Consider the following 12,140-nt stretch of genomic DNA (forward strand, 5'->3'; position numbering starts at 1 on the left):
ATTTTCCACTAACTCATATTTACATAGACCACGGATATAATTATTTGTATCTTATAGAAATGCTTCTTAGTAAGTGATAATAATATCTTTCTAATATAATTTTTGTATGTATTTTTCATAAGAAGGGTTCGAAGAATTAATCAGGAAAAATATATCGCTTACGTAAAAAAATACTGACATTGAAATTAATCAGTTAAATGGATAATATTATGCAATTAATAAAAATTTGGTGTAACGAAGGAATCTCTGAGTTTCAGAGCATTCGAATGTATAGCCACACACACACACACACAGAGAGAGAGAGAGAGAGAGAGAGAGAGAGAGAGAGAGAGAGAGAGAGATGCTCTCGAAACGTGATAATAGATTCTTTTTACCTATACCTGGCTCAAGAGAGACACGTGGGTCATCACGGGAATAATAATAGACACCGAAACGGCGAAACCCTAAACAGAACATTTTAAAAAATATAAATTAAATACAACTGTACAAATAAAGATAATAAAAATAAAAGGACGTTTACTTTCCCTTTATATATACTGCGTCGCCATGCCCAATGGATTCGTGCGCCTCCTCACTCGTACAAGCGATTTGTAGAGAGAGAGGGAGGGAGAGAGAGATTAATTATTAATTAATAGGTCGTTAATTAATAATTAATCATGAGTTATTGCGATGGAAAATGGACGCCGGTAATCATGATGATAGTGATTAACTCGGCAGTCGGCTCTGTTAACTCGATGGTTAAGAAAGTCCTCGATGGTGGTATTAACCATATGGTCATCGCTACGTATCGTCTCGCTATCTCCACCGTGTTCTTGATGCCAATCGCCTATCTCTGGGAACGGTTAGTATATACGTGTTTATAACATTTTTTATAATTATATCTATGTATATGTATATATATTGTAAATATGTTGTGATTTAAATCGTGCAAGTATTCTTGATCTTATGATATTTTCATGCGCTTACGTAGGAAAACAAGGCCAAAGCTTACGTTCAGCATCTTATGCCAGCTTTTCTTCAGTGCTCTTCTAGGGTTCGTTTCCCTCCCCCCCCCCCCCCCCCATTTTTATTAAACAAAAAAAAAACAAGTCTAACCGATTGATAATTTGATAATTTCGATTAGGGCAAGTTTGACGCAGTATTTCTTCTTGCTCGGCCTCTCGTACACCTCAGCCACGTTAGCATGTGCTTTCATGAGCATGATGCCCGCAGTTACCTTCATTATGGCTCTAATATTCAGGTAAATATCATATACACATAAGTAATTACACACACATGTATATATATATATATATATATATATATTTATATATATACGGGTTAATTACATCCATTAAAGAAAGAAATAAAAAAAGGGTTTTTTGTCACCACATAAACCATAATAATCTTTTCCAAAGCTTAGCAACATATACAAGAAAAGCATATATATATATATCTCTCTTTGCCGGGGAGAGAATACATACTTAATAAAGCAGCATACTTTTATCATCCCTTTAAGCAAATTAATTTTCATATTCCATTATAGTTGCAAAGCTGCCCCCACAAATACTTTTATTCGGAAATTAAAGTTTTTAAGCACTTGTGCAATCAAACGTCTATACACTAATCGTCTATTCTAATCTTCATTAATTACAATAACCCAAAATTAACCTCCATTTTTTTAATTTACATATAGATACAATATCAATTGAATTGCGCGTGTGTGGAATCTTGAAAACATTCTTGCAGGATTGAAAAGCTGAATATGAGAAGCAAAGCAGGGTTGGCAATGATGGTGGGCACTTTGGCATGTATTGGGGGAGCTTTGTTCCTAACGATGTACAAGGGTGTCCCGTTAACCGGCCGTCACAGAAATGCGAGCTCGTCATTAGAGAACAGCCATAGACCCGAGGATCACACGATGAAACCCGAGAATTGGATCGTCGGATGCGTGCTTTTATTCACGGGAAGCAGTTTCTTCGGTTCTTGGATGCTTATACAAGCCAAGATCAACAAGAAATACCCGTGCCAGTATTCAAGCACCGTTGTGCTATCCTTCTTTGGCACGATCCAATGCGCTCTTCTCAGTCTAACCAGATCTAGAGACGTTACAGCTTGGATCCTCAAAGACAAACTAGATGTCATAACCGTTGTTTATGCAGTAAGTGCATTTAAAGATTCTTCCTTGAAAGAGAGAATATAGAAGAGAGAGAGAGAGAGAGAGAGATGATCATTAAGGAATCTTGCAGATTTTCACGAGTCTATTCTTTAAAATGTTTGCAGGGAGTGGTCGGACAAGGAATCTGTACCGTGGGAATGTCTTGGTGCATCAAACAGCGAGGACCTATCTTTACGTCCACATTTACTCCCGTGACACTTATATTCGCAACGTTATTCGATTTCTCAATCCTTCATCGCGAGATTTATCTCGGAAAGTACGTATAATTTCCATATTAATGGACCGCCTTATATAACCTATCGATCCATGTCTAATATATTTTTTTCTTGGTAGTGTTTTGGGATCCGCCGTTGTTCTATTTGGTCTCTACGTATTCTTGTGGGGCAAAATCAAGCAAATGAACGAGTGTGCGACAAAGTTACCGTGCCAATTCGATGAAGCCGAAGGGGAAGAACAATATAAGAAAGGCCACCCCGTGGTTGTGCCCATGACTCCTTGATTGGGGATTATAGTTGTACAAGTTTTCGCAATCGAAATCCAGAAGCCTCTTTTCCATGTAGAAGGATATGAACATATTTTGATCATTTCCCGAACCCACTGAAACAAAGAATTAAAGAAAGAGTTTACTCTCTCGATCTAATTATGGTTTACTTTGGATGTAAACCCTCTCTAATAATGTTTTAACGATTATCCATTTGTTTTTACCAGTGTTAATCTTGTTTTCAGATAACAAAAATAATAATATTCAAATATAACAAAGATTTGATTGCTTATTATTTCGTGTATTTACTGTACCCACTTTTATTTATTTATTTATTTGGAATTCCGCTACCCCCAAGTTTATCACCATGCATTCGATTAGGTCAATATTGGACCCTCTAATCAAGTTATCAATAAATGTATATTTCTCAATGTTTTATGTTATAGACGTATAGCCCCTCACTTTATATAATATACATCTGTCTGAATTTCCCTATTTCTTAAATTTATTATTTTATTATTGATTTTAGAGGATATTCTATCCAGAAAGGTAGAGAAAACTCAATTTCCCAAAAAAGTAGATTCGACAGAAGAAAAAAAGGATTAAAAGCATATACGAAAAGACACACAAAGAGATATGTTATTTATGCGTATGGGTACGTATATACTTATACGTTCATTGAAAGGGACATACAATCGCTATATATACACATATATAGTATAACAATGTAACGATTAATATGTTATTTTGTGTTGTTAAAGCTAGAGACTGCGATTGCACAAAATCCCAGTTCGAGAGGACAGTTTGTGGCCATCACCACTTACCAAGTTTTCTTTAAGTATTAATTTAATAATACGCATAGGAAAACGACCCAATACGTTTAACAACCGCGCTGTGTATATATAATATATATATGCACACTTACGTAAATAATAATAACAATAATATGCAAACCCTTTGAACTGTAATCATTAATTGGGTTTTTTTAAAGGCCACTTGGTGCTTTTGTGATATTTTTAAGCAAAGTATATCGATAAACCATACTACTAGACTAGTAAATAATTCTCGAGGCTTTCGTCTCTTTTGACCACCAATATTGAACCATAAGATTTTTTTTTCATAGAAATCCAATAAAATATAATATATTACACGTGTGTTAATGATAAATTCCAGAGAAAAAGACATGCATGCATGCGTCTCCATTCAATACACAGCGTACGACAATGTGATTGGGTGTGTCAATGTTATACATATATTCGTTTATTATATAAAAAACACTAGCATATATATTACTCTATCCATAAATATTTATCAGGAAAAGATATAGTTTGGTTCTATAGATTTCGGAATCGGGTTCGGACTTGGATCGGACTGCACAATTTTCTTTGTAAATGTATTTTTTTTCTTAAGATTTTTTTTAAATATCGGGTTTTTCAGGCCGACTCGAATCGAGCCTAAAGTATGGAAAAAGGTGTAGGACTTTAGTAAAATAGAACAAAAAATGTCGAGCCAATCTTTTTTATCAATAACCTCAGACCAATCAATCTTGAGTCTGGCTCGAAAATCCGAAAATTTTCAAACCTAAATATCTCAGTCCGAAGCCCGCTATTTTTCGTGTTGGACTGAGACGGACCGGACGTTGGGCATCGGACCAAAATTGATACTCCTATCTATATCCAACTGAAATTCAATATATACATGGAAATTGTCATACATATATATATATATTATAATGATAAATTGACCAAATTGGGATAATTATGAAAAACATGTATAGGTTTGTGGTGGATAGACTATTAATCTAATGTTCTTTAGATGTCCTGACGAGATGATGGATGAGTCGCAATCAATATCAACCAAAATCATACACATATATATGGAGCAGAATAGCTAAGATGGTCCTTGATGGCAACGTACGTACACCCCCATGGTAAAGTGTATTTCCGTTTCAAGCATTATTGACCAGATAATCAGATATATCGTGGTATAGATAACGGCGTGAAAACATTGAAATAATGCATGTATTATTGTTATCACCATCATCATCATCATCATCATCATCATCATCAAAAGTGTACGTTATGGTCGGCGTCGTTCATGGGCGTCTTGTATCTTTTAGCTATAAAGGCACACGACATGCACGCAAAAACACACACACACACACACACACACATATATATATATATATATGCGTGTAATGTATACATATGTCATAATCACTCTGAATTGAATTGATTTCGATCCATTCGTTAGGTTAAAAAAAAGGAAATAGGAAATAAAAAACAAAAGATGATGCAAAATGCATAGTGCATTTAAAGGGCAATCCTTTTGACCGACGACTCCTGATATCAAAATTATTGAGCTCAACAGAGAATATTTTGGAGATTTTTTTTTATTTTTAGAAACACTTTTTTTTTTGTACAAACACTTTCTTGTCATTACACACACACATATATATATATATGTATATATATATATGTGTGTTCACTTTACGCAATGATTTCTCGAAGAGCTGAACGTTTGGATAAACTAGGACACCCATGATCAGTTGCAACCCCTCGTATCCATTTTCATCCAAAAATAAATAAAAAATAAAATAAAAACCCTTATTGTTATGCATATACGTGTATATATATATATTAAAGTTTGCACAAATTAATACGCGCACGAGCGATTAATTAATTTGTTAATCTCGAAATTAACGGATCGCACATGAGAGATAGTGTCATGCATGTATATGTACATAACATATATACACACCCTAAAATATGTAATCATGGTACGACATACCATATATATATACAATCCAAATAATTGTACGGATTTACAATTACATGAGTAGAACGTGTTTCACGGAGTACATTTTTAAAACAATATACATATGTATGGACGACAACATATTGTACATACAATATGAGTCAAAAGCTTGGTCATGTTGGTGGTTTGGTCGGTTTGTTTTTTTAAAAGAAATACAAATGTCTAAACTTTGGTACAAAAAGTTGTTAATTAGGCGCAGTCGAGATTGCAATACCCATTTATAACACGCAGAAAAGTCGTGTGACCTAGGCATACAAAAAAAACGCAAAGTCGTGAAATATGTAATTGTTTTAAAAATATAATTTAAAAGAAGAACAGAGAAAACGATCGAACGAATTTGAAAAATAAAATAAATTAAAGTGAAGGGGAGATTACCTTTAGTCAGCATTAAAGTGATATCAACTATATCTCTTCTCCATGCATGATTGAATGCCGTGATTAGAAATGGAAAGAATTCAATAATTGGAATGAAAAAAACAATATACCAAGGTCACTTGCACAAGTGGGAATCTTTTTGTTTTTTAATTATCGGAATTAATATTTAATAATATAAATATCAAATTCAATAAAATTTGATAAAACGACATGCTTATTTTTATTAAAAATTTAGATTTCAGTATATTTTTACGTTGATTTCTAAAATTTTAAACATTCATATACTTTATGTATTTTTAAAATGTAACAACAATATTCATAATTCTCGTTCGGCCAGTTTTCGCCTAAAACCTTTTATATAAAAGTTGAGTCGCAGATTTTGGATTGCAAGGACGTGGCAACAATACGAGGAAGTCATAGCGGGACGGAGACACCGTGGAACGTGGCACAATTTTAGTCATACGTCTACGAGAAGAAATACGTCCACACAAATAAAAACGTTAATTAAAAATTAATTCCTGTTGTCAATTTTTTAAATGAAGGGTTATTTTTTTTCGTGATTTTCCCCTTTACGGAGCTTAATAAATACCTTAATTTCATTTTACAAGAAAATATAATTTAGATAATAATATTAGTGTCCTATGTTTTACCCTATATATAAAAGCTTTCTTCGATATCATTTTCAGTCACTGAAGATTTAAAATTGTTTTATCTACAAGTACAGTTTGATTACTCCTTCTGAATCCTCAAAATTGCGGTCCATAATAATTCTAACCACTTATTTAGATTACAATTTCGGATATTATCGTCGTATTCTACTTTTGTCCCAAGAGGTCCTCGAAATACTTAACATGGGCCGAAAATATTGTTAATACACGCTGGCCCAAATTTGAAAAGAAAATAGTAGCAGTATGTTACGGCCCATTTACGGCCCAATTTCTACCTAAAGATCCAACGGCTGTTCATAAACGGCCCCCAATGCCGACAAGCCGCCACGTTTTCACCGCAGCCTTTTGCCAGAACAAGGGCAACCGGAATGAACCGCCACGTCATCAGTGGACCCCACGTACGCTTTTACGTACATGACCACCTTCACCCAAGGAAACTTGTGGCTGAGATTTGAAGATGGGAGTAGCAAGCAACGGGTCGAAAGATGCTGGGTGGGCGAAACAAAAAGTGCACCCATCTGCCACTTAAATAATGCCACGTGTCGTCTTCCGGTGACTTCCCGTTTTCCCATTTATGCCCTTCCTGCTTTTTCAGCCTCAAATTAAAAGGAAATTATAAAAAAATTCCCGAAATTTTATTTTGGTTGAAGAAAAAATAAATCTGGGAAAAATTGTAGTGGCTGAGATTGTTTCTGGCGTTTCGCTTCCGGTCTTCTTAGTCTTTGTTCTTCAGTTATCTGCTTCTTCTTCCTCCTTTATATTTTTCTCTGTTCCGGTGGTTTTTTAGAGATTTTCCGATCGATTATTGCCGGGAACGATGAGTTCTCCGGCGAGTTTTTTGTGAGTTCATTTGTTGCCCATGTCTGATCGCGTATTCTGCCGGTGCCGTCCGGAATAGTCATCATCCATGAATATTTGCAAAGGTATTTCGTTTATATTGTTAGTGATTTTTAGGTTTTCTGCTGCATCTTAGAATTTCTGTTTGGTTTCTGAGAAAATTCTGGAAAAAAATGATTGTTAAAACAACGTAGATTAGCTCTAAGTTAGCTGAATTATGGGAATACTATTGTTTTAGATTTGAGGAACCAAGATATAGGAGTAGAATGATTTCAAAGAAGATCCAGTAAGCACACAAATGGAGATTTGGAAATACTTGAAATTTTAAGCACGGGCATGCCTTTGGAGATGGTTAGTTAATAGTTACTGATTGAAGTTCTCTTTTTTTTTTTCATTCTTGTGTTGCAAAGGTTTTGGCTCCTACAGATTCGTTTGGGTGAGGCTTCCGTGAAAAGGAAATTTCTTTTGAGTTCTGCTGGGGAAGCGACTGTTTCCGCGGTGGACTTTAAAGATTTTCTTAGATTTAGTACTTTCAGTTTCAATATATATTACCGAAGTTTAGATATGCCATTTGCCTGAATTCGGATGCTTAATTGCGCCGACACGGACCAGAGGCGGATGGATCTTTACCCATTGTCATTGCTCTCTCTTTTGCAGTTGTTCTAGTCTTTAAGCAGGTCTTTCCAACTAGAACAACAACGGCTTTGCTATTCTAAAATTTCGATGTGGGGGGAGATGATAGATGGTTTCTCTTTTATACATTACTTGTTAGAGAGGATTTGAAGCAGCGGCAGCTGCCCAGGTCGGGTTATGGAAAAAAATATCTCTGGCGAAGAATTAGTAACTAAGGTAATACGCTTGAGTTGCATTTTTATCTTCCTCTGAAATCTGATTGCAGTGTAAAGATGCGGATGCATTTATTTTCTTTTTGTTATTGTTATTGTTCAACTTGGGATTAAGACGATGTTGATGATTGTTAGATAAGAAAGCCGTATACAATAACCAAGCAGCGGGAGCGGTGGACAGAGGACGAGCATAGTCGGTTCTTGGAAGCCTTAAGGCTGTATGGACGGGCTTGGCAGCGAATAGAAGGTCAAGCTTGCTTTTCTAATATTTTATATATGTCGGGTTATCTTCCTTTTGTTTGTTAGTTGGTTTATATTTTCTGAGAAAACTTATGAACTATATAGCGGACAGATTTCGATCTGTGTCTACCAATTGAACTTTTATCTTCTCTTGATGGGAGACGCCTCTTCTCTTCTTTCGTTTTTCTCTTATTGTTAATGTGCAGAGCATATCGGGACAAAGACTGCCGTCCAGATCAGAAGTCATGCGCAAAAGTTTTTTACGAAGGTTAGATGAGATATTCTTTCCTTCATCTACTGAATTCACTATTTACATCTTTTTACTGACTGACCTGGCATATACTATTTTACACATTTACATATACCTAGTGAAAGTAGCTTTGGTTGCATAACAGTCTTAAATTGTGATTATTTGCATATAAATTTAGTTGTTGAACAAGTGCAAACTTGAGAAAAAGGTCTTCGTAAAATGAATTTGTCTAAACTACTGCATTCTTGGGGAGGCATTGTTCGTGCTTGAGTAAAAGGTCTTCTTTCAGCAACCCTATGCTTGGAAAGCTAGCACATGGATGAGATTTGCTGTTGACGCTTCAATAGAGCTTCATAAGAAGTTGGTTAGTCTCAACATCCATTTGCTAATGAATCTCAAACCAAGTGAAGAGGCACGGAAAAGATGATTGAGGCTCTTCATGAGGTGCCTTCTAGTTGAACCGTTTTCTTGGTAGCTTGCTTCAACTCAATAAATTGTGGTCGGTTTGTGTCTCTAGGATGTCATCCTCTCTTGTTTGATATCCCTAGGTGAGCAGTAGGCTTATAGAATATGGAACTGCCAGTGCGCTGATTCCGCAGCTAATCCTGATTTTGTGGCTTGACCCTTCGGAGAACTTATGGAGCAGATTCATATAGTAACTGAAGTCCCGGATAGAAAGATAGGATACTGTGTGTTTGGCACGGTTCAGTTAGTTTGCTTCGGCTTTAGGTTGTTCATGGTTCCTTGCTTTGGCGATTTACTGAATAGTGGGTTCATGATATTCCTTCAGTAATCTTTGAGGCCTGCTGAGCTTCTCAGGTATACCAACACTTATACAATACAGATGAACGAACACTTTTTTAGAATGCCGTTTCATTTGTTTCTGAGAAGGGAGCTGACGTAGCACAGTAGAAATTCTACTAACCAGCACTTCTCTGAAAAAAATTCTCATGAATTGTGTTTCACAAATGGAAGTGCATACGTGATCCGCTGAAGTGATACCAGGTGTGATGTTTAGCTCTCAATCTGTCTATCTGAGACCTTTTTTTTTTGGCAATGTAAGGAATTTAAGAGCGTCACTGACTGTTTCAGCTCATCTCTCTAAACAACTTGCTGAAGAATTTGCTTTGGTCGATGAAGTGCTTATATGGATTTGGGTTCAAGGTGCATAAAGGGGCTGATGTATGTTCTCTACTATGGAGAGCAAATGTTGACTGTGAATATGTCTTGCTGGATATTTCTACCTATACAATTAGGGAGACCTGTTGCAGGTCCTTATATGTTTTAGAGGGTAGAAGCATAATTTGCTAGATGATAGGGCTGACCAAAAGAAACATAAGAAGACATGCATGACCAAAGATCTCCCCACATCACTTATTAAGTCGACCCAAAGTTTCTGTATCAGGTTTTGTTCTAGTGAAAGAATGGACTTGCATATGAATTCTTTTAACCATTCACTTGGGATAAAAGTTCCTGGAAACCTCTCTCCAGGCCATGAAGTAGTTTTGTCTTCCCCCTTGCCCCGAACCACAAAAAATTTGGGGTCGACGGGAAGGTATAAGATTAAACCTCAGTGCTATCAATTTCGTAAATCATGGGGTTTGACATCTGAGCTGCTTTTTGTTGTCATCTCCACTCTGGAGGGCTCACGGTTTTGTTCTATTTCAGTTAGAGAAAGAGGCTCAAGCTAAAGGCATTCCCATTTGTCAAGCTCTGGACATAGAGATTCCACCTCCACGGCCTAAAAGAAAACCCAGTAATCCTTATCCTAGAAAAACGGGGAATGGTGAATCTACATCACAGGTATCCTCAGCAAAGGTTGTCAAACTTGATTCATCAGCCTCTTTTTCACATTGTAATCAGGCACTGGATTTGGAAAAGAAGCCGTTCACTGAGGTTCTATGGCTGTCCCTCTTTCTCTCTTTTGCACTATCTTTACTTGTATCCTTCCTTTTTTTTTTGCCTTCATTTGATCGACTTGCTTGTGCATTTTTTGGTTAGAAGCCCAATGGAGTTGAGAAAGTACCAAATGGCAACGGAAATCAGGATGATAACTGTTCAGGGGTTTCGGCCCGTCCCACTGAAGCTCATTGTTCCTCCATTTCTTCAGTTAACAAATATCCCTTTCCAAACAAAGCGGCTCCTAGGAATCCTAGCTCCTTCCGGGAGTCTGAACCAGATCTGACAAAGGTATAAAATTGGATCAGATAGCCATGATACGAAGGGGAGCCGGTGCGCACCGGTTAAGGTGTTGCCGTTGTGATCTTGAGGTCACGGGTTCGAGTCCTGGAAGCAGCCTCTTGCAGATATTTCTGCAACGTAAGGTTTGCCTACAATACACCCTTGTGGTGGGACCTTTCCCCGGACCACTGCTCAACAGGGATGCTTTGTGCATCGGGCTGCCCTTGTCATAGCCATGATACCATCTTGAAGTTTTAGCATCTTGAAAATTTGTTTCTGATTTTCAACAGGCAACTGCAGATAATGGAACTAGTAAGACTTCAAATGCGGACAATTCTTGCTACTCACAAGATAATGATGCTAACGTCTTGCCCCACATAAGCATTAGCAAAGAGGATAATGGTGTTAATGGCTTATCGCCCGTTGGCAATATGAATGGAATTCAGAGCTACCCTTGGCATTTTCCAGTGCATGTTTTGAATGGGAATGTCGGAACATACCCTCAAAATCCTCCAGGTATGGGATTTCAAGACTTCATGTTTCGTCCTGTTGGAGAAGTTCATGGACACTCTGGCTTATTTACGATTCCATCTACTTCTGCTACTTCCCAACATCAAGACAACGTGCCTAGATCTTCTCGTCAAGCGTTTCCAGCTTTTCACCCTGCTTTTGTCCCTGCATGCCATACCCAGGATGATTACCGTTCATTTCTCCAGATCTCGTCCACATTTTCCAATCTTATCATGTCAGCTCTCCTACAGAATCCTGCAGCCCATGCTGCAGCGACCTTCGCCGCTTCATTCTGGCCTTATGGAAACGTCGGAAGCTCGAATGATTCATCTACATCCACCACCATCCAGACAGATGGAGCATTTCCACCAAGACAAATGAGCTCTCCTCCTCCAAGTATGGCTGCAATCACTGCTGCTACAGTCGCTGCTGCAACCGCTTGGTGGGCTGCCCATGGACTTCTTCCCATATGTGCTCCTTTCACATGCTTACCCATGTCGGCTCCCATTGTTCCACCATCAGTTTCCGCCCAAACTGAGTTGCCCGAGACAGATAAGAAAGATGCGGCTACTGCAAATCCTCAACAGCCAGCCATGGAACAGGGTGAAGCTCAAGTTTTGGCTTCACCATTTGAATCTGATGATGACTTGGATGAGAATGGAAGAACCGAGCAAGATACGGGATTGAAAACCGAAGATCACAAGGAGAAGGTTGTTGAAGTACAGGAACAAGTGCAAGATTCAAACACGACCCAGAAGAAAAAGCAGGTGGACCGCTC

General features: G+C 37.4%; 2 protein-coding genes across 13 annotated transcripts in view; both read left to right on the forward strand.

The window, feature by feature from the left end:
• The first annotated feature begins 562 nt into the window (after nucleotides 1-562).
• LOC104815899 (WAT1-related protein At4g01440-like) lies at nucleotides 563-2,872 on the forward strand. The gene is made up of 6 exons (XM_010544497.1): nucleotides 563-841; nucleotides 971-1,033; nucleotides 1,124-1,240; nucleotides 1,729-2,140; nucleotides 2,263-2,414; nucleotides 2,492-2,872. Exons 1-6 carry the CDS (start codon nucleotides 657-659, stop codon nucleotides 2,655-2,657), a joined length of 1,095 nt encoding a protein of 364 aa, XP_010542799.1. The 5' UTR covers nucleotides 563-656; the 3' UTR covers nucleotides 2,658-2,872.
• Nucleotides 2,873-7,170: 4,298 nt separating this feature from the next.
• Nucleotides 7,171-12,140, forward strand: part of LOC104815900 (protein LHY-like) — a 5,942-nt gene continuing 972 nt past the window's right edge. Inside the window, exons 1-10 of one of the 12 annotated variants that reach the window (XM_010544503.1) lie at nucleotides 7,175-7,422; nucleotides 7,747-7,772; nucleotides 7,994-8,185; nucleotides 8,317-8,428; nucleotides 8,628-8,689; nucleotides 8,961-9,035; nucleotides 10,340-10,567; nucleotides 10,673-10,861; nucleotides 11,143-11,368; nucleotides 11,471-12,135. In XM_010544503.1, coding sequence (XP_010542805.1) covers nucleotides 8,147-8,185; nucleotides 8,317-8,428; nucleotides 8,628-8,689; nucleotides 8,961-9,035; nucleotides 10,340-10,567; nucleotides 10,673-10,861; nucleotides 11,143-11,368; nucleotides 11,471-12,135 — 1,596 coding nt within the window. In that variant the 5' untranslated portion in view covers nucleotides 7,175-7,422; nucleotides 7,747-7,772; nucleotides 7,994-8,146. Of the gene's footprint in view, nucleotides 7,423-7,746; nucleotides 7,835-7,993; nucleotides 8,186-8,316; nucleotides 8,429-8,627; nucleotides 8,690-8,849; nucleotides 9,677-9,734; nucleotides 9,854-10,339; nucleotides 10,568-10,672; nucleotides 10,862-11,142; nucleotides 12,136-12,140 lie in introns of those variants that run through there. The other 11 variants (XM_010544509.2, XM_010544499.1, XM_010544498.1 and 8 more) reach the window with 11 other exon arrangements.

Source organism: Tarenaya hassleriana, unplaced genomic scaffold (genome assembly GCF_000463585.1).
Source record: "Tarenaya hassleriana unplaced genomic scaffold, ASM46358v1 Cleome24, whole genome shotgun sequence".
NCBI classification, from domain to species: domain Eukaryota; kingdom Viridiplantae; phylum Streptophyta; class Magnoliopsida; order Brassicales; family Cleomaceae; genus Tarenaya; species Tarenaya hassleriana.